Below are 22,370 nucleotides of genomic sequence, written 5' to 3' on the forward strand. Positions count from 1 at the left end.
TTAACGCGCCCGACAGTCAATCTAAAACCCAAAAGAAGTCATCTAGCTTTTTTTAATATATGAAAGAACCAAATAAAAAGTGCACCGGCCTAGCGCGTGTGTTTATGGTCAGGGAATATGCCTGACTCTGGAATAACAATCACTTGTGATGAATATTGTTGTACCAAAGCTGAAGTAGAGCAGCCGCCCGCCACCCGGGTGCACTTCTCCTTCCTCTGTCTTTCCGACTCTCGCGCACAAGCACTGGCCGAGGGTTCGGGGTGAGACAAAGCCCTGATAATCCTATTATGACCAATTAGGCATGAGATGGTTTCACGCTCGCTGAAAGCCTTAACACTGTGTAGACAGTTATACAGTTATGGAGACATCTGGACACCCCAGAGAGAGTGACATCCGCCTGTGTGTGTGGGGGTGCGCGTGAGGGGGTAAGGCTGTGGACCCTCCCATACACAAACGCGCGCGCGCGCAGTGAGAGGAAGAAGTGCAGCATCCGCTCCACATCAACAGCATCCTCCCATCCTGCTCTCTCACACCCGCGGTGTGTGGGACGACAGTCAGGAGTAACACTTCAACTTGAGTCCTCCACTGAACCTGACGTCTTTAGCGCGCTCTTCTTTGGCACCGCGCGCTCTTCTTTGGCACCGCGCGCTCTGAAGCTCTTGCTCAAACTTTTCCACGCGTCAGGATGTTCTACTTCCACTGTCCGCCGCAGCTGGACGGAGAATGCTGCCGCACTAACACGAGTAAGAGCAATCTTTTTATTCTTAATGTTTGTTCACTTAAAAAATTAAGACATAGACATAGAAATTGTAAATTTTACGCTTTCACGGAAATGGAAAGGCCTTATTTTTATGTCTTGTTTTTGTACGCTTGCCAAGGCAATTTAATTTCACTCCATCTCTCACTCTCTATATAAAATATTTAAAAGTAAAGGACAAATAAAAATACTTTGATAATTTATTTAATGCCTAAATATGACTCCAATCAGTCTTAATTAATTAGAAAATCAGCGCATCTTCTACAGTCATTTCACGTGTGACTGTGTGTTTACTGACTCACACACTGCCCGAGGGCGCGGGGGCTGCACGGGGCGCTGGGGCTGGTGGTCCCGGCCAGCTCACACACATGTCCAAAGTCACAGCTCCTATTTAGCCACACTTTCCTTGGACTCACAGAGTGTGTGTCTAATTTCAAAGATAAGTTACCACGCTTCAGTCCAACTGTGCCAGATAAGAGGGAGCACCCTCGAGCGATTTTTGTTTTAATTCGCACATGTCTTATAATCTAAAAAGTAACCTGTAGGCTACACGAATAACACTATATATATTTATATATTTTTTGTTGTTGTAGTAAATTCAAGTGGCTTTGGAAACCACCCACCGACAGACTTTGATGATGGATTTTTGCGCAGAAAACAGCGTAGAAACAGAACTACATTTACTCTGCAACAGGTAAGTTACGAAAGAAGCAAAAGAAAATGTATAAAAGAGATTACAACTCTGAACAACTCAGTTATAGAGATTATCCTATTTAAAGGCCTAAGATCCAGTTAAAAGTGAAATAGCAGCAGGCCTACCCTCAACTATCTCAGACAGACAGAATGGCCTGATAACCTTTTTACTTTTGAAGTAGAAACATATTTCCACAGCCGTTTTGCAAAAGGGTCGAATATTTTATTTACTTTAGGTTATACCTAAATGACCTCAGAGCAGCAGTGCTCTGCACTCTGCTCTGCAGGAACAGTAAACGTGGAATAGATTAACCATTTGCAGGTGCGTTTTTGAAGAATGTTTTGTTGTACTTGCAGCTTGAGGCTCTGGAGGCCGTGTTCGCGCAGACACATTACCCGGACGTGTTCACGCGTGAGGAGCTGGCCATGAAGATCAACCTGACCGAGGCCAGAGTGCAGGTAACAAGGCCAGAGTGCAGGTAACAAGGCCAGAGTGCAGGTAACAGGGCCAGAGTGCAGGTAACAGGGCCAGAGAGCAGGTAACAGGGATGGAGTGCAGAGGCGCAGAGGCGCACTGTGCGTCCCAGACACGTGTGTCCACGTGCTAGACAGAGGGTAAATTAAGACACTCTGTCATTCTGGCGATACACTTTAATAACATCAACATAATGGTGAATATTAGATTAGCTTGATTAATCGGTCATTCATAATTAAGCAGCGATAATGTTCCTCACTAATTTGTCCGCGTCTCAAAGGTAGGAATACATCATGTCCCCAAAACAGGAAAAATGAGACAAATCTGGAGTTGAACGCACTCAGCCTATAGCAGAACACAGCCCACATATACTGTACCTTAAATTTGCCAATTTATATTCTGCTGTTGCCCTGCACACGCGCGCGTTTATAAACTTGGCCAGATGTAATTAAGTTATGTGTCCTGTATGTAATTTCCTGCATTCCAGATTTGCTTTTGGGTTTTGTTGTGCGAGCAGATCTAATTGTGAGAAATATAATAGTTTGCCTTTTGTTCCCCAGGGTCATCTTACTATTGCTTAAACCCAATGGCGGGCTTGATAATGGAATCCAGCGCTGTAAATTAGGGATTGTAAACAAATTATTCCCCTCGTAATCCGATTACCACATTCCTATTATTAAATCTGAACATGAATCCACAGCAGTATGCAGGGATATTAAACTTACATTATTATTAGAAAATAAATTTCCTTTCTGTTGTAGTGTTGTGCCCCCCTTTTTGTAAAGTGTCAATGGGCCTCCCCCGCATTAAGAGCACAGCAAATTGAGATTAATGGAGCAATTATAGCCCATTCAGAGCAGCGTGCGTATGGGTGGGGGGGCTGGGGGGGCGCGACTTCTTGCTGGAAGGTGCAAGGGTGAGATAAGTCCATGGCTGGTATTGTTGTCCTGCCACCAAAATGTTGTCTTTTCTTTATGCTGAATGCACATGGTTTTGTTTCGCTGTTGACATCATTTGTACCTCTGCCACAATAGCGCAGCGCACGAGCGGCACAATTCCGCTCTCCATTCACACACATCATGATTAATGCCCACAAGAAGCCGGTCCTAATCGAATCTGATGTTGTCAAACAATCACTAAATAGGGAAATAAACGACTTCATCATAGCCCGCGCTGCACAACTGTCACTGGGAAGTCATTAAAATATGATAATGAAAAATTGCTCAATTAAATGTAGTTATAGGCAGTGACCTTCATTTGATTAAGATACCACAACTTGGCTTTACATTCTCTTCTCATTGCCTAGTTAGTTTTCAGGATAATATGGGGAAATTGCTCTGTCACAATCTAAGCCCACAGGTTTGACATCACTAACAAGACACAATTAATTCAATTTGATATTTTTGTTTCTCCTGATCGCAGGTTTGGTTTCAAAACCGCAGAGCAAAGTGGAGGAAGACAGAGCGAGGGGGAGCAGACCCTGAAGGGGGCAAAGAGTCTCTGAGTGAGGGCTCTCCTCCATCCCGCAGTATCAACTCCCAGTCCCCCGTGGACCAGGCCCGGAAGCAGAAGGAGCCGCTGGAGATGCAACAGAGGTCAGTAGGAACACGAATAGGACAACCACTGTGCGACTTTGTGTTTTTCACTTTAAAATGCAAATCAGATTAATGGATGAATTTAGTTCTCAATAATGTGGGACAAAACAAGATCTTCAGGTCAGAAAAAAGTCTTCTAAAGTCTATTTGTTTAAAACTGTGGTTGGCCAACAAGTGTGACTGTGGTGTTATTCTACTAACTTGAGCACTGACAATTTAAGAAGATCATTTAGCAAACTTTTTAGACCAGTGGTTCTCAAACTGTGGTGCGTAAGCTTTCACACAGTATACAGATTTGTCAGATATTTGCTGAATTTAAAGTCAATTTAATGTACATTTTTGCCCTCTTTTGGGTTCGTTCTTGTTTATCAATAGTACAGCGAGTGTTTAGTCTGATTTTAGACCTGGTTTAGCTCCAGTTTAGACCTAGAAGAGTCCTGGGTCAGATCTGGTTTAGGTTTGGTGGTACTCGGAAGGCAAAATATTTTTTTTAGGTGGTACTTGGTGCGCAAAGTTTAAGAATCACTCCTTCAGAATATTGTAAACACAAGACAGTTACATTTTACAGTGTGTGTTGTCTTATTAAATGTGATTTGGTTTTTATTGTTATTTGTGCAGTATCAACAGGACGGTGGGTCCCGGTCCGTTCTTCCCATCATGTATCCCGGGAACACTTCTCAATTCAGCCACATACGCCCAGGCTCTGTCTCAGGTCGCCACATTAAAAGGTAATTCTTCAGTGTTTGAGCGTATTCTTATTTATGTCTATGAGGGCATTTAAAGGCAAAATGTATGTGTAATAACGTGAATGTAGCAGTAGCAGAGGTTTGTTAAAGTTCTGAACCAAGTTTGTTTTTAATGTTTACTTACAGGTAACGGACTGTGCTCCTGCTGTGTACCGGACCCAATGGGCTTGTCCTTTCTACCGCCCTACGGTTGCCAGGGTAACCGCACCGCCAGTGTAGCCGCTCTGAGGATGAAGGCTCGGGAGCACTCCGAGGCCGTGCTGCAGTCCGCTAACCTGCTGGGGTCCGGCGTGGGCCATGGGGCCGGGGTCCTGTCCGGAGCAGGTGTAGCGGCGTCCTCTCTGCCCCGGCCCGCTGTGGGACCCCCCATAGAGGTGCCCAGCAGTGTGGGGAGAGGCCCGGACAGCTCCAGTGCCAGTCCAGTGTCTAAGGTGCAAGTTTTGGGCAGCCATGCAGACAAACATGGCCACTGCTCCAAAGACGCTCTGGAAAAGAAGTGAAGAACTGTGACGATTTGTTTCTGAAAATCAAAGCACAATAGAAGGACTTGAGGAAACTACTGGAAAAAGATTTCTGAAGTGGATGTACTGTATTTATGGACTCAAATGTTTATTTAACAATGAATTTAAATTGTTTGTGAGAAATATCTGGGGCTATGTCCCACAAAAGCACAAGCGTGTTTTGGATCTGCAGTATTTTATGCACTCTTATTCACCCGTTTGAAGGACTGATTAAGACGCATCCATTTGATAATGTGAATCACTGTTTGTTTTCACTGAAGACAGCAGTTCATTGTGAATATTATTGCATGTAACTGTATACAGCTAAATGCAGGACACTGATTATTTATTGACTATATGTACAGTAACATTGTGCTTATGGCATCAGCTCTAGTCTGTTATGGAGTGCACTTTAATGGCTCTGGTGTGCAGTAGTTGATGTGTTGTGACAGATTGGTGTATATTTCTCCTCTGTTAGCATGGCGCCGGCAGACAGGGGCACACCAGTCCTGTTGTGACACGTTCTTTAAAACAATTAAAGATGTAGCCGCTCATGTTCCTCTCCTGTTGCCTCTCGCTTCAGCCATCTGTTCTGATACATTATTTATCAGCTTCCTCTAAACGCAGAGACTGGGCCAATTGTGTGACTTTTACCCCATTTATTTTCCTTAAAACACACTTATAGCTCCTTTAAACTGTAACACTATTAATGTTAATTCAAAACATTTTAATTTAAATATATTAATTTAATCAATATTTGAATTTAAATAAGCAATTTTCAAAATTCATAGTCTCCAGCTGGTCAGATCGTTAGCCGCTCCACTCACAAAGGCTAGGGGTAGTATTTGGGCTTGATTCAATTTGCGTCCTTGAGGATTTTCAGGAAATTACTTTTGATAGTCAATAATGCAATTAAGTAAACTACACGCACATTATCATAAATAATTGAGAGGAAATTATGTATTACCATGAAGTAGTGGATCAATAATTGATGAGGAAACACCCTAGTGACACAGAGGAGGGTAATGTCATGTAAAGTCGTCCAAAATTCAGCATCCTCCCGTACACAACAAGCTCATCTTCGAAGCATCCTTAAAAATAAACAAAAAAGGGGGGGGAAAAAAACACTTTTATATCTTGTTTTTTTACTCAAATGCAGTACACATATAAACATTTTGTCAGTAAAAAGTTTGAAAATGTACCCCCAACAAATCATTTATAATCTTCCTTCAATGAATTATTTAGCCCAATTATAATCCAGGTGTCCTATTGTGTGATTGTGTGTCCCAAAATAACAAATACATCATCTGCTATAATATCATAATGTGTGTTTCAATGCATGAAAGAGGCCCGGTGTAAAGATGTTAAGCCTTATGACATGGCAGCTAATGATAACGTAATATCCCTATACAAATTGTCTCCTGTTCCAAAAATGTACCATTATGGACAAGCAAACGCTGCCAAGTCGCACAAAAGATGCAGAAAACACATTCAATCTCCTCAAAATTGAATACAGTAGTCGTGGAATTTAATCATTAGCCAAAACAAAAGAAGCTGAAGTTATAATGACTCCGATCATCATTAAGTTCTGCATGCTGCCCATAATTCACGGCTTTAATATTTCATAAACAAGTCAAGTTGGTGTTGACATTCAGCTGTGCATGTGGCATCATTGATAATTTTCTGTCACCTAAAAAAAGTCCTGAGGCAGTTTTGTGGAGCATTGTTATATCAAATTAGCTGGAGAGCAGCCAGAAAAGCAGACAAACATGGTGAATACGGGGGACAGCAGTTGAACTCTGTTCTTACAGTGCAGTTAATGGGCTTCTTTTGTTGCAGTAATGAAATATTTTTGCAGCGATGTGGGGAAATATGTCCTGAAACAGGGGCCGGAGCGCACATTCACCCATTCAGAGGCAGCACAAACAAAATAGACAAGATACACAGCCGTGCTGTGACTGAGGCGGCCCTGGGCTTCTTTAGTTTGTACACTTTATGGACAGGCTTTAGCCAAACCACAGCATTCACACTCTAAAAGACACAATATCATCACTGCTTTTACACATGCACAGAACTGATCAATAGCACTGTCATTTAGAATCATTCAGTAACATTTATGAATGAAAAACAAGTGCAAACCACAAAATATATTTTATGCAACCAAATTTTCTTGTGTTCTCCACTCACAACACAAACAAGAGAATGCAGCCCATCTATTTGAAAGACAAACAAAACAATGTTCCTCAAATTAAATATCACAACTAATGGCATATATTCTGTTTGTCCACAAGGGGGGCTAGGTGAGCCAGAAAGTGCCACTCACCACTAAGAGCATCATGTAAAATCACAGTGGTTTGTCCATTCACATTGACTGTTAATGTAAAGTAGTGACCTAACATAATATTTTTTCCATCAGATATTATTAATTTTAAAAACTATAAAAGGTAAGTATAGTTTGAGGGCAAAAATATCAATCAAGGATGTTAAACATAGATTTACTTAGAGATGGCTGTGATAGAGAGAAAGATGAGTGAGAGATGATTCAAGAAAAGTGATTCCTCGGACAGTGTGAGCTTTTTTCCATCTGTGTGTGGACAGTGTAGAGTTGTGTGTCTCCATTAGCTGCATGTGCGTGTGTCCATCATTCAGCCAGACTAGTCCTGCACCCGCCAGCACCCTATCTGCTCCAACAATCTCTTATTATAGCAACAGTGGCCTGGGACAGGGGAGGGACGACAGGAGGGGCGACGGCGAGAGGTCAACACCCCCTCTGCTTTTTGGCCTTTTCTGCAGTGTTAGGCTATGACAGAAGTCTGTGAGTATAAGAATGAAACACACACATATATATAAATAAATCATGTAAGAGTAGTTTTAGTTTAACATTTACATTACATGTGTCTTGACCAAACCAGAACAATCAAAAAATTAAAAACGCTTTTCCTCACTAAAATTTAAATAAACCAAGATAATGTCAATATTTTTTATGTAAACTGTATCTAGACTAGGACAAACTATGTGCATTTTATAATTAGATTTTATTTCTTAAAAGCAGATTGCTATGTATACTGTTTTAAAGACTATTTTATGGCAAATTTCTTCACTGTGAGATCTATTAAGTTATCTTTTCTCATCTTTAAAACACCCACAATTTGAGAACTTTTCCCTACTACCAATCAGAGACCATTGGCCACTTGTTGTTATTATACTGTGCTGTGGGAAGGACTTTAGTGGGGGGAAACTGAATAATTTATGAACTCTGCAGCCCCAAAAGCACCCCCTAACACCCTACCCCTTTCACACATCTCAAAGCATTTTATTCCTCAAAACATTTCTCCAACTTCAATCTGTAATATTGCTGACAGTTAGTCTCCCATGCGTAACTGTCAACATGGTTAACTCGGTTTGGATTTAAAAATAGTTTGTTGTAAAGCTGTTTGTTTCATCTGTTGGACACCTGACACCCCAGGATCTCACAGAGGCACACATGCTAGTCGCACACTCATTCTGGCCTGTATGGTGGACCGCTCGCTCTGGGACAACTTCTCTATTTCTGTCCCTGATCCCTGGTCCCAAGTCCCTGCATCGGTCAAATGCTCAAACAGTGGATTCAGGACTATACTGAGGTTTTTCCATTATTGCATTATTGCTCGGACCGGTCAAGACTCAAAGAAGACGGATTGTACTGTTGGGGTTTGGTTTACATGGATTTCTCAGTTGGAATGTAAGTTAGAACTGTCAAAGTACTGTGCATGTTTTTCTAGATAGATGTAATTCTAGTTTTAAGCTAAAAGGGCTGTTTTCAAAGTTGAACATATTAGTAACTTGTCACTTGTAATGTGAGGTATTAAATTAGATTTATTCATGATTTAGACTGGTAGAATAGCTGGTTTCTCAGGTTTTGGTGATAGACGCTGAGAACCAAGTCCTATTTGGTGTCATGTTTTAGCATCACTGGACAAAAATAAACTTGTCACATGCAGGATTGAAGAGAAATCAAAAGGTGTTTAACAGTCCAGGAATTAGCTTGGTGTAAAGAGGCCTGAATGTTTACTCCTAATACTGCACCAGCACATAAAAGGTGTTAAATATTTTAGGCAGCACAGACTTAGTAAGTCAAAGTATTTAATCAAAAATCTGCAGACGTAATGCAGATTAAAAATAATTTCTCATGACATTGTAAAGTAACATTGGTTTTACTTTATAGCCTGTCACTGTGATCAAATCAACATAATTTTGAAGATTCAAGTTTGACTGTCAAATTTTTACAAATGAGGTGAATGGCCTCCAGGTCAGAAGGTATTAATAAATCACTGGATATTCTGGACTAAGTGTCAGCAGCTGCAGGGAATGTAACCAGGACATAACTGTGACATTACCTTATGACTTAAAACTGCAACATTTTTTATTTGATGATGAAATCATACAATTTCAGGTCCTCATTTTAAGAGTTGTATTTTAACATGATCCAGGCCGTACACAAATGCTCTCTCAAATGCTCTCTGTATCAAAGTTGGCTCAACAAAACACACAAATCCACATGTGAAATGCATGAATCAGGTTTTTGCTGTTGAGCTGTTGTAGAGGACATGTGTGTTTGTGAGTGGCCATCTAAGATTGCCCTGGTGCATCCTCTGCACTCAAAATAACTCACGTGAGGCTGTCTTCACTGAGCCTAGCAACAGTTTGGTTTTATCCACAACATGATGAAGGTCACAGTGAATGAGAGAAGGGATTACAGGCTGTTCTCAAAACTGCATCATGTACATTCAGGCTTAATACAGAAAGAAGGGATCTCTAAAAGTGGTCCACTCCCACATAAGGAGCGTCATGTTTATAGGTTATGTCGTCATTATAAGCTTTACTGCAGTGCAATATGCATGTGTCAGAAAACACAAACACATCTACAGCTATGTTTATATTACATCTAGAATAATACGTAACAATCGTTTCTCTGTTTTCTAGAACCCAAATGCACCCCTACTGTAAGGACTGAGGAGAGGGCCACAATGCCGGAAGCTTGATCCCAGGACTGACCTCCCTCAGACACGTGGGTCTGAATGACCAGGTCTGAGGCCAGAGCTCTGTGCTCCAGAGAAGCTGCGTCATGGCGACAGTGGAGAAGCGACGCTCCAGTCGGAAGAGTGGCCATCGCAAACACAACGATGGTGGGTACAGTGACACAGAAACAGACCGTGAGGTGAGCAGTCTGACAGACAGGGCCTTTAGGAGCCTGTGCATTGGAGATGAGGCCGTGTACAACGACGCCGACCTGAGCGCTTCACCCTGTACACAGAAGGACACAGGCAGACAGGAGCTGAAGAGGACTGCACACGAGAGCTTTAGCCTGCGAGTGCAACAGTATGGACAGGACTGGATATACAGAGGAACGTATGGAGCAGAGATTCACAAGGGCCAGCAGTGGGGGGTCTATGGGGAGAAGGGGGCACCGGAGCCCCCTCAGCAGGCGTACCCCCCAAGAGAACTGTCCCTGTTCAGCAACGGAATGACAGAGGTGAACTCGCAGCAGCGCCGCAGCCACTCACGAGTCTCCTCTTTAATCAGGGCCTTTAACTCAGAGGGACAGGGGGACGAGGCTGTGTATAATGACGAGACAAGCTGGGATAAGTCTGCACTGATGAGTATCGAGGGGGAGCTGTCCGAGTTCTCATCTTATCCTCAAAATATGAACGCAGGATATTTCCCCTCCGCTGGAATATTCTCCTCCCAAAACACAGACTATTACTCCTCACAGGTGGCAGCCATTTCCCAGATGAACTCTGCCTCCTCTTTTATGAGATCTTCCCACAGTCTGTCCACACAGGTCAACTCTAACTTCTTCATTCACAGCGAGTTTAGTCCGTTCAGAGTTTGGAGGGACCAAAACAGGTTTCCCTTCCACGGAGGCCAGGTCTCCGGCTTTATGCCCTGTTCGGAGTTTCAGAAATGGTACGAGACGCCTATGTACAAAGAACTCTCATTACAGCCACAACAGCATCCCTCTATGTTTTCTCAAGGGTGTCACAGGAACACATTTGCCCCCGCTATTCCCATGAATTCTCAACGTTCAACCTCTGCTTCTACAATGATGCACAGAGCTTCCGCAGTGGAGAAACGGTGTGAGTCGGAGCTCACAGGACAATACAGGAAGCGCACTCAGAGCGTGGGAGCTAACCGGCTACCACCGCAACGGCCCTCCACTGCCTCCCCCTCCAGTGAGATGTCCAGGCGGGTGCGAGACACAATCAGCTCTGTGAAATCCCTCCAACAAAAAATCAAGATGATGGCAGAACACAATATAGAGACTCAGAGTCAAGATGGGTTTTATAACAATGATTATTTAAATACATATGATCCAATGGTGCCTAATATTATGAGTTCTAATCCTTATGTAGCTCCATATCAGTTACAAAAATCATCAGCTTATGTGCCTCCCGTACCACAACAATTATTGCAGCAGCGTTCAGCTTCACCACAACCAGTAGAGCACGCACCTGTCAGGGCAGAAAGTAGAGGGGCAACTCCAGACGTCAAAATGTCCAGCTACAAGTCAAGAGCTGCCAGCCTCCTTTACAATCTAAAAGATAACAGGAAGAGGGTCAAGGCGACTTACAGTCCTAACGCATTTAAAGGCCAAGATGCACAGGAGAAATACAAGCAGGAACCAAAAGACTTTATTATAGACGTTCCTGAATTTTCTACTAATGAACTTTTGAATTTGACAGATGATAACAGAGGTAACAGATTAAATGTTCCACAGTATGGATACCAGGCACATAGTCCAGGAATGCACACACAGAACTCTCAACCTGGTTATGAAATTCCCGTAGACATGGGTAAGTTAAATGTTCCGCAATATGGATACCCAGCCTATAATTCAGGAATGCCCCAGAATTCTCAACCAGACTTTGTAAATCCTGGAGAAAACAATACCAACAAGTTGAATGTTCCACAATACGGATACCAGGTCCGCAGTCCAGGAATGCATCAGAATTCCCAACACATGCAAAATTCTCAATACAAATTTGTAAATCCTATGGAAGACAGAGGAAACAGGTTAGATGTGGGTCAATATGGATACCAGGCTCATAGTCCGGGGATGCAGCAGAATATCCAGTTCTCACAATTTCCTCAAAATACACATAATTCCCAACAGCTCTATTCAGGACAAAACTCCGGTGAATACTATAGAGCGCAGATGCAAGGTGAAGTGGCACCTCATCCCGGGTTCACTGGATATACACAGGAGTATTACGCAAACACTCAGCTGCCTAATGGACAAAATCCTTATGAAAATATATCATCTTTTGCTCCATATAAGCAAAGTCTGAGTGATAAAGGAGGAGGGAGTTATGTAAACCAGCTTGAACAGAACCCAGAAGTGCAGAGGTTTGGTGCAGTCGTCCAGAGCAGAGACTATGTAAGTAAAGATAATAACACGCAGCAATTTAATGAAGCAGCAAGTGGGGAATATACAGGGCTGGACAGATATAATCAACTAAAAGAGAACAAATATGATTATAATAATGTTTATTCCCAAGACACGTGGGGGCAGACCAATAGCCTGCAAATACAGAAGCCAGGAATTCCCTCAACACAAAATTATCAAAATATAAATGCTTATTCAAGAACAAATGCACAGGAAAATGTCCAAAACTACAATTATGAACAAATGGTAATGGAAAATTATGGCACAAGACCACATGGGACGGCAAATGTTTCAAATCAGATGGTACAGCAAGCCCCACCTCATGTGGCAAATACAGGTAATGCTGGATATAATACACAACAGCAGCCTGGAACATATAGAGATATTTATGCTCCTCCATCGGCCCATGAGTTCAATAAGGAAATCAAAATGAAAGAAAATGATGCTCCTCGAGACAATCATAAATATTATGATCAGGACTCTAAAAAGCAAAGCATTGTTTCTAGTCAAGCAGGAATGCCTATATCCACAGAGGAATTAGGTCAAAGAAATGACGAGGCCATAAAAGAGAATAAGATGAAAGGCCTGCAGTTGAAAGAGATTAGACACATTGAAAATAGCAAACAGGAGAAGAAAACAGAACAAGAACAAGTAGAGGATATTTCAAAAAGAAACAAGGCCACAAATGAACAGGTCTTTTTGCAACAGAATAAGTTGAATGTGCATAAAGCTGAGATAAACGAAATAAAAGGCAGGTCAGAGTTGAATTCACAGCAACACAAAGAACATCTGGAAAAAGAAGTATTTACAAAGTACAGAAGTGCACGAGATGCAGACCTCCCCACAGCTGAAGAAATGATAAAACAGTTACGAGGAGAAAACTCAAATTCAGACCACACTAAAATACTGGAGGCGATAGACAGACAGGAATGCATGATAGAGAGTGAGCCCCAGAGACCCGAGCCAGAGAAGCTGCAGCACATAGTGCAACATGCTAACACCGAGGGGCTAAAAGAGGAGCCCATAAAATGTGAACTGGCAGCGAGTAGCGAGGAGGCCAGAATAGAGCAAGTTAAACCTGAGCCCAGTCGTAAGGAGAGGGTCACAACTGAACAGGCCACAGAGACGCAAGTAGGGGCAGAGCATGTTGATAGAGTGATAGAGGAAGACAGGAATGAAGCCAAACAAGCTGTAACAGAGCTGATAATGGAGAGCCAGGCTAATACAAAGCCAGAAGAAAATAAAGACACAGAAATTATTGATGTTAAAGATAAAACACCCGAAACTGAGGTAGAAAAATCACAAGAAGAATTAGAAGTTAAATTTACTGAGGACATTAAAGTTACTGATAATCTCGTATGTGAGGAACATGCAAAAACGCAACAAATACCCAAAGAGGACGCAATAAATGTAAATGATGTAGAAAGTGTATCTAAATCTGAACCTCAACAGCCAGCAACACATGAACCAGATAAAGTAGAGCAGGCCAAGACTGAATTAGCTAAAACCAAAGCGGAGTTGGCCAAAATAAAGGAACAGATGAAGGGAGAGCAGAAAGTTGAGAAAGATGAAGATGAACATACTGAGCAAGAAAATGACACTGCTCATACATTGTTCAAAGAGCCACCAGTCACAAGTGTAGACCTCACTGACAGAGGAGCAGATGACTTTGAACACATAAGAGAAAAATATGGTTATAGCCAAGCCACCGACAGAAACAAAACTTCCACCGAAGACAATGTCAATGAACAGTCAACAATACCTGGCAAAGACAAACCAATAGAACACAGGGTGGACACAAACCAGGATAAAAAGACAAACAGTGAAGTAATATCTGATGCAAAAGATCACAATGAAAAAATTAAGAATTTGTATGATGACACCACAGGAAGTCAATATGTTTATAGTGAATCATCTAAAGATTTTAAATTATCTATTGCCAGTAATGAGCCAGCTCATGGAGAGAACACTAGTGAATATGTTTTAAACAAAGAAGATGCTCCAATTGATAAAGTGGTAAAATCAGATGCACCTCAACCGAGAGAGGATGCAAAACAACTTATTGACAGCAAATGCAAAATGTCACAAAGTGATTTGCCTGATCCTGCAGCTAAAGAGGTCATTCTTAAAAATGATGCATGCAAGCTGAATGACCCTGTTCCTGTTCCTGTTGAGAAAGTAGAGAAATATGACATTTCTCAACAAAAAGATACAAAACAGGTCCCTATAGAAAGAAAGACAAAGTCAACTGATCACAAAACAGGTTCAAGTAAAGAAACATCAACCAAAGGCCTGACCCATAAAGAAAAGGCTCAAACAAAACAAGAGATTCTGACATCAAAGATCAAGGCTCATGCTGAAAAAGAAATATCTGCAATCAAAGAAGGTTTCGCCAATAAAGATGGACTTAAAAATCCCACAAAGTCTTTGGGAATAGGCCAGAATGCGAGCATACGACAGAAGCCACCATCACAGGAAGTCTGCAAAAAACAAGAACGGTCAGTGGATGGCGACACAAGACAAGCAGACGCTGGTCAGCCAGGAGAGATTCCACAGAAACATATGCAAAACAATGAGAATATAAAAGAAAGAGTGGAGACAGTAACAAATACAGAGTTACGTACAAGTACAATGTCATTTAAAATGACAGAGAATCACACAGTGCAAAAGGATAAAAAATGTGGTTCTCCCACAGGTGACAAGAAAATTAAGCCACAAAATGAGGACAAATCAATAAAACAAGATCATCTGCGTAAAGGAGATAGAGTTGATCTTGAAAACACAGCACCCTCTCTTCAACTCCAAAATGAAATCTCTGTGCAAGACAACTCTTTATCAATCATGGGAATAATGGTGACAGTGAGAGAAAGAAATCCTTCAGAGCAAAACAAAGACCAAGAAGTTAAACATGGCCCAGAAACAAACATCACAAGACTTTCTGAAAAAGTCAGAGTAAATGATCAGGATTATACTGAAACAAAGCATTTTGAAAAAATGCCAGAAACTCACTCAACGACACACACAAATTTTACTGACAGCACTACTAAGAAAACTCCCCAACAGGAAAGCTCTTTTCCAAATGAGAGACCCCAAAGCGAAACACTACTCCCTGACCACCTGGCTGAAAAAGTTGTGCCCCCAACGGTTACAGTACCAGCTAAAAATAAAGTGCTGGCTGAAACGCAAGCCCTTGCCAACAAACAGGGCATAATGGCAGAAGAAACTAAAGTCTGTGCAAACAAACCTCCTAATGCAGCCCTGGAGACCACTGGCATCAAAGGTCAAAAAGAGATTACTGGCATAAGAACAATACCTGAAGAGCTGCCCACAACAGAAATGAAAAGAGTCATATCTGTATCTACAACAAGCAATGATAATACACAAGAAGATATCCTGCATATTGACAGCATCGCTATTCGAGTTGTGCCAGCAGTAACTGAAGAGGTGAACAAAGCTCCACAAAGAACTGCTTCAAATAGCTCTTTTACTGAGAAAGAAACTCAAAGCAACATCCAGAGAAGTGTTCCTTCAAATGATGATGTGCAAAAAGTGTTATCCAGTGTTAAAAAGCAAGCCCAATTACTGAAAAACTCTAACCAGTCAAATCTAAGTAATACAACCAGAGAACGTAGTGAAAATGAAAAGACTACAAATGAGGTTGAAACCCATAAGCCTCCAATGGAAGAGGGTTACTTCCAGGTTGACAAAAGAGATACTGGACCACAGAATAACAGCACAAGCATGGGACAAAGTTCAGAAGCTGTCGCACAGGAATCGGAACAACCAAGATCTCTGCCAAACCAACCTAGTTCAGCAATCAGGCAAGATCTGAATATTAAAACTTCAAAACAAATAGACAATAGTCCAAATGATAAAAGTAATAAAGAAATAGAGAAACCAGGAGTTGGCCATTTGCATCACACTAGAAAACATCCCATGGCAAAGGGCAGACAAAGAGGTTTTGTAACACTCCCAGATAATAATGATAGCAAGGCTGAAGCCAAACCAAAACCAAAAGTCCCAATACCTGAGATATCAGCCCTTGCGGACTATGCTAGACTTAAAGTGATTGTTTCTAAAGATGATGAAGACACTCTCCAGGAACAGCCCCCAAATAAAAAGGAAGGCTTTTTTCCGCTTATTCAGAGCCGCCATAGCAGACGTCCAGTGTTTACGATGGACTCACAAGAGGATCCTGTGAAAGAGAAAAGTTTACAAAATCAGTCAAGTACTCAAGTTAAAGTGAGCAAAGAACCTACTCCTGTTGTGTTTCCCATCACAGATAAACAACACCAAAGGACTGGAATGTTTAAACTGGAAGCCAAAGAAAATGCGGACGTACAAAAGATACAAGAAAGTAAACCAAGTTCAATGGACCAAACACCAAAAGGCAAAACAAATAACAAGGAGAAAAATGCAGAGGATAAAATTAAGGATATGCTGGAGAAGAGCAGAGCGAAACAAGCTGAAGAAGAGAAGAGAGCTGCTCAGAGAGAAGAAGAGCAGCGAGCCCTCGAGAGAGAGGCCATCGTGACACAGATCCGGGAAAGACGCAAGAAACAACGAGAGGCAGAGAGACACATGGAGGAAACGGCTTCAAATACAGAAAGGAAAATGGATGCTCAGAATGTTCTTGACCACCATAAAGAATCTAACACTGAAGAACAACTAAGAAATGCAGAGGAACAGAAGAAGAAAGACATTGTGGAGGAACATCAGAAAAGGGCTGCTCTAGAGGAACAACACAAAAAGGTGGCTCAAATTGAAGAACAAAGAAGACAAGCTGCTAAAGAGGAGCAGCTGAGAAAGGATGCCCTTGAAGAACAGACCAGAAGAGCCAATGAAGAGCAGCAAAGAAAAGCAGAGGAACAGAAAAAGGCCATTTTAGAGGAAAAACTGAGAAAGGCTGCTCAGATGGAAGAGGAAAAAAGAAGAATGTTGCTAGAAGAACAGCAAAGACAAGCAGCAATAATCGAGGAACAGAAGAAAAAAGCCGCTATTGAAGAACAACAGAGAAGGCTCGCACAGGAACAGCGGCAAAGAAAAGCTGCTCTGGAAGAAGAGCAACGAAGAGCAGCTCAAAAGGAACAGCAGAGGAAGATGGCGGAGGAAGAGCAGCAAAGACAAGCAGCAATAATTGAGGAACAGAAGAAAAAAGCAGCTATTGAAGAACAACAGAGAAGGCTCGTACAGGAAGAGCTGCAAAGAAAAGCTCAGGAGGAACAGCGCAGAAAAATGGCAGAGGAAGAACAGCAAAGGAAAGCTGCTATCATTGAGGAACAGAAGAAAAGAGCTGCAATTGAAGAACAACAAAGAAAGATGGCACAAGCTGCTCAGGAAGAAAAGAAGCAAAAGGCTGCTCTTGAAGAACAGCAAAGAAGAGCTGCTCTGGAAGAACAGACACAAAAAGCTGCTCTAGAGGAACAGCAAAGAAGAGCAGCTGAAACTGAACAGCTCAGAAAGATAGCAGAGGAAGAACAGCAAAGGAAAGCTGCAATAATCGAGGAACAGAAGAAAAGAGCTGCTATTGAAGAACAACAGAGAAAGCTTGCATACGAAGAGCAACAGAAACAAGCTGCCCTGGAAGAACAGAAGCAAAAAGCTGCTCTAGAAGAACAGCAAAGAAGAGCTGCTCAAAAGGAACTGCAGAGAAAGATGGCAGAGGAAGAACAGCAAAGGAAAGCTGCCATCATTGAGGAACAGAAGAAAAGAGCTGCTATTGAAGAACAACAAAGAAAGCTTGCATACGAAGAGCAACAAAAACAAGCTGCCCTGGAGGAACAGAAGCAAAAAGCTGCTATAGAAGAACAGCAAAGAAGAGCTGCTCAAAAGGAACAGCAGAGGAAGATGGCAGAGGAGGAACAGCAAAGGAAAGCTGCCATAATTGAGGAACAGAAGAAAAGAGCTGCTATTCAAGAACAACAGAGAAAGCTTGCATACGAAGAGCAACAAAAACAAGCTGCTCTAGAAGAACAGAAGCAAAAAGCTGCTCTAGAGGAACAGCAAAGAAGAGCTGCTCAAAAGGAACTGCAGAGGAAGATGGCAGAGGAAGAACAGCAAAGGAAAGCTGCCGTCATTGAGGAACAGAAGAAAAGAGCTGCAATTGAAGAACAACAGAGAAAGCTTGCATACGAAGAGCAACAAAAACAAGCTGCTCTAGAAGAACAGAAGCAAAAAGCTGCTCTAGAGGAACAGCAAAGAAGAGCTGCTCAAAAGGAACTGCAGAGGAAGATGGCAGAGGAAGAACAGCAAAGGAAAGCTGCCGTCATTGAGGAACAGAAGAAAAGAGCTGCAATTGAAGAACAACAGAGAAAGCTTGCATACGAAGAGCAACAAAAACAAGCTGCTCTGGAAGAACAGAAGCAAAAAGCTGCACTAGAGGAACAGCAAAGAAGAGCTGCTCAAAAGGAACTGCAGAGGAAGATGGCGGAGGAAGAACAGCAAAGGAAAGCTGCCGTCCTTGAGGAACAGAAGAAAAGAGCTGCTATTGAAGAACAACAAAGACAAGCTGCGTTGAAAGAAGAGCAGAGAAGAGCTGCTCTAGAGGAACAACTGAGAAAAAATAAGATGGCTGAGGAGGAGCAGCGAAGAAAAGAAGCTCTAGAAGAACAGCGAAAAATAGCTCAAATTGAAGAAATGAGAAGGCAAGCAGCTCACGAGGAGGAGCTGAGAAAGGCTGCTGAGATTGAGGAGCGTAAGAGAATTGCAGCTCTGCAGGAGGAGCAACAAAGAAAAGCTAAATTAGAGGATCAGAAGCGAAAAGCAGCAATGGAAGAAAAGAGAAAAATCGCTCAAATTGAAGAAAAGAGAAGACAAGAAGCCCACGAGGAACAGCTGAGAAAGGCTGCTGAGACTGAAGAGCTAAAGAGAAGGGCGGCTTTAGAGGAACAAAAGCGAAAAGCTGTAATAGAAGAACAGAGAAAACTAGCTCAGATTGAAGAAATGAGAAGACAAGCAGCTCATGAAGAACAGCTCAGAAAGATAGCTGAGGAGGAGCAGCAGCGGAAAAAAGCAGCTATAATAGAGGAAGAAAGGAGAGCAGCTCTTGAAGAACAGCAACGAATAGAAGCTCACAAGGAGCAGCTGAGAAAAGCTGCAAAGATTGAGGAGCAAAAGAAAAAGGCTGAATTAGAGGATCAGAGGCAAAAAGCTGCTATAGAAGAACGGAGGAGGAAAGAACAAAGGCGAACTCGACAAGAGGAGGAAGAGAAGCAGCTGGCCTATATTAGGGAGGAACGAATCAGAAGACAGATTGAGGAGGAGAGGGAAGTTGAACTTGAAGAGGAAATGACAAGGCGACAGCAAAGCTCTGAGCAAAATCGAACACACGCAGGGAAAGATACAAGACACTTCAGAAGCCAGGACCTACCCCAGAATCAGACAGAAATCAGAGCAAGACCAGCAGTAAATCAGGAGGAAACAGCTGAAATGGAGGAGCAGAAAAATGCATCTGATAAAGAAGCTCTCCAATATTACTCCTTGACCTCGGCAGAAGCAGAGAAACCCTCACCTCCCCAAAAGAGAAGCAACGCAAATGGACCTGACACAGTTGATGATATCAGCAGGCCACACGCTTCTGCATCTCCAGCCACCTCTCAATCCCGCTCCACCACAGCCTCCCCAGCATTTGGAACCAAACCCTCCATGTTCAAAGTTAAAGACAACACACTCCGAGGATCTTCTCTCACCAAGTCCATCAAACCACGTTTCCATAAAAGTTTTGGGGAAGAATTCAGGGTTGGTTCGCCAATGGAAAGAGTATGCGAGAAAAATGAAGGTGATCAAGACACACTAAGGTGCAGAACTCCTTCTACCCCTCTCCCACAGTACAGGCCATTTTCAAGAAGAAGCCTTGCGCTAGATGAAGAAGACTCACGCTCCATCATCAGCAATATGTCTGAGGACGTGGAGAGTTTTGCCACCAATGCAACTGACCTTGCAGATATAAGGGCATTGTACGACTCAGATAGACCTGAGTCAGCATGCAGTTTTAGCAGTGATGTATCGCGCTCATTTGGAAAACCTCCTGCAGTTCCTCCTAAGAGTGAAAAGGCTTTGCGGCGAGCTAAAAGACTGGCTACGCGGAGATCAAAAAAGGAATTGGCCAAAGATGTGACAGAGGACTCATATGAGGCTTCCATGTCAGAAGTTGCCAACTCTGATGTTGTGGCCTCTCCTCATTTTACAGCTCCAATTTCCATAGCGCGCGCTCCACCTGCTGGATCAAGTGTGTCATTGTCACACTCAGAACCCTCTCACCAGCGTTCTGTGCATACCGCTCCACATGCTACCGGGCCTATCTCACTTCCCAATTCATCCCCACATACTTCTACTCCAGTGTCTTCATCACAAAATTCTGGCTCCTTTTCCACCTCTGCTGCCCCAAGGTCGATTCCTCAAGTGCCCTCTTCTCCCACTCACCATCATACTCCCAAACCAGTCACACAATACCAAGTTGAATCTGGCTTTTCACAACCCTACACACAGAGAAGAGTGATGCAAGATATAGGCTCTGGTCAGTATTATGTCGTAGACGTGCCGGTTGAGGTAAAAACAAAAACTTTCTTTGACCCAGAAACAGGGAAATATGTTCAGTTGAACGTACGTGAGTCTAATAGAAATGCCACCCAAAGACAACCCCTACAAGGCTACCCACAATCTCACATGAAACCTAAATTACATGCCAAGCTACAACCGAATACTTCAAGCAATGCACAATATCAAGGTTATTCTGGCAACTCCAAAGGCTACCAGTCCGCTGCCACCTCCTCTGGCCAGTCGATGACACCAGCAACTGTCATTCAGGACCAACAACCAATCAGATCAAGCATGGCCCACCGACACGGAGGCCCTGAAACTAGCTATAGCCCAGATAAGACCCCTTATATGGATACAGTTAATAAAGTGGACAAAACACACCATGCAGTTTACAACACACAGGGATCTCAAGGGGCAATCAAAGAAGGTGACAGCCAATTAGTAAACTCAAGATATGGATCACGTGATATTATTAGTATGAGTGAACTGGAAGATTTTATGGAGGTGTCTGACTGGTGAGAGGAGACTTTACTATAAGTTGTGTCCATGTGATTATTTTTAAAGGGACAATATTTTTAAATTGAGCTGGAAGGAAGAATTTGCTGTTAAGACGTGCAAATGCAGGTGCTGATATTACTGGACCTATCACCATCTAAAACAAAACTCCACATGTGGATTTTCCGTATCCTTCAGAAACTGTACGCTGCCCGAATAATCCATCAGATATTATGAGATTTTACATTGTGAACCGAACCTGTGAAATGGTTTAGATAAAAATTGAATTGGTGTGTTGTATTTAATGCTGCTGCTTTTGAGTTGATTAAGCCGTTTATTGTTATTGAAAAAAATATCATTCCATTTGACTTATGAATGTTGAGAAGCTACGCTAACACTTTATTGTATTCTGTTGCAGGTTGTATGTGAGTGCAATGCCCATATTGAAAGCTATACTGATACACAAATGTACTTATTTTTGATCTGCATGGCATTTTAAAGAGTGTCCAACAAAAAAGAAGTTTGGAGATGGTATGAAGCACTGTTTGGATATAAGACAAGAATGATGTGATTTTTTTTTTTTTTCGAACTATTTATTTCTTAGTTAATTTCGGGGTTTCAAGTCTGTGTTGCTGTGTAAAATGTAATTTAAAAAAAACACACTATGATCACTTAAGCTCAGTGTAAAAAATATGCTTTGGAAATTATTAATAAAAACAAGTAGGTTATCAAATGTGCGTGATGTCATTGCTTCACCATTATAATCAGTTGTGAAAAAACTAGACCCTTGTATAAAGTATCCATCAAATTAGCAAAGTAGACATATTGTTTAGAATGTATGAATAAATTGACAGAAGCATGTAATTTCTTTCATGCCCTATAGCCAATGTGTAGGGTGACAGGATTTTCAGAATTAAAAACTGGGACACACTGGGTTGGGGTGGTTTGTAATAATGAACTTGTGAAAAGTGTAATTAAGAACATTATTAAGCACTCCGTCCATTCTCGACTCGACTCGTGAATCAGTTTATAGCATGAAATACATCTGTCATTGCAACTTTTTTGCCCACTGGAGATTTTCAAGCAGTTTTCTGTACAAACACATTTAACAACGTATTGCCTTTTTTACTGTTGGTGTGGATCAA

At 42.1% G+C, this 22,370-nt stretch overlaps 2 protein-coding genes across 2 annotated transcripts; both read left to right on the forward strand.

Annotated features, from left to right (window-relative positions):
- Positions 1-672: 672 nt before the first annotated feature.
- On the forward strand, positions 673-4,766 carry drgx (dorsal root ganglia homeobox). Its single transcript, XM_033980053.2, has 6 exons — positions 673-743; positions 1,351-1,451; positions 1,808-1,909; positions 3,348-3,520; positions 4,139-4,248; positions 4,393-4,766. The coding sequence occupies exons 1-6, from the start codon at positions 686-688 to the stop codon at positions 4,764-4,766; spliced, it is 918 nt and encodes a 305-aa protein (XP_033835944.1). The 5' UTR covers positions 673-685.
- A 3,296-nt stretch (positions 4,767-8,062) lies between these two features.
- Positions 8,063-21,950, forward strand: LOC129456841 (protein lava lamp-like). The gene is made up of 2 exons (XM_055227285.1): positions 8,063-8,487; positions 9,729-21,950. Exon 2 carries the CDS (start codon positions 9,871-9,873, stop codon positions 21,247-21,249), a length of 11,379 nt encoding a protein of 3,792 aa, XP_055083260.1. The 5' UTR covers positions 8,063-8,487; positions 9,729-9,870; the 3' UTR covers positions 21,250-21,950.
- The last annotated feature ends 420 nt before the right edge of the window (positions 21,951-22,370 follow it).

Source organism: Periophthalmus magnuspinnatus, chromosome 15 (genome assembly GCF_009829125.3).
Source record: "Periophthalmus magnuspinnatus isolate fPerMag1 chromosome 15, fPerMag1.2.pri, whole genome shotgun sequence".
Lineage (NCBI taxonomy): Eukaryota > Metazoa > Chordata > Actinopteri > Gobiiformes > Gobiidae > Periophthalmus > Periophthalmus magnuspinnatus.

What these genes read in the sequence shown, in the direction of transcription:
- drgx (XM_033980053.2), top strand. Translation starts at nt 686, where the DNA reads ATGTTCTACTTCCACTGTCCGCCGCAGCTGGACGGAGAATGCTGCCGC. An exon ending in ATGCTGCCGCACTAACACGA is followed by an intron (nt 744 to 1,350) that starts GTAAGAGCAATC and finishes TTGTTGTTGTAG; the next exon opens with TAAATTCAAGTGGCTTTGGA. An exon ending in CCGCTGGAGATGCAACAGAG is followed by an intron (nt 3,521 to 4,138) that starts GTCAGTAGGAAC and finishes TTATTTGTGCAG; the next exon opens with TATCAACAGGACGGTGGGTC.
- LOC129456841 (XM_055227285.1), top strand. Translation starts at nt 9,871, where the DNA reads ATGGCGACAGTGGAGAAGCGACGCTCCAGTCGGAAGAGTGGCCATCGC.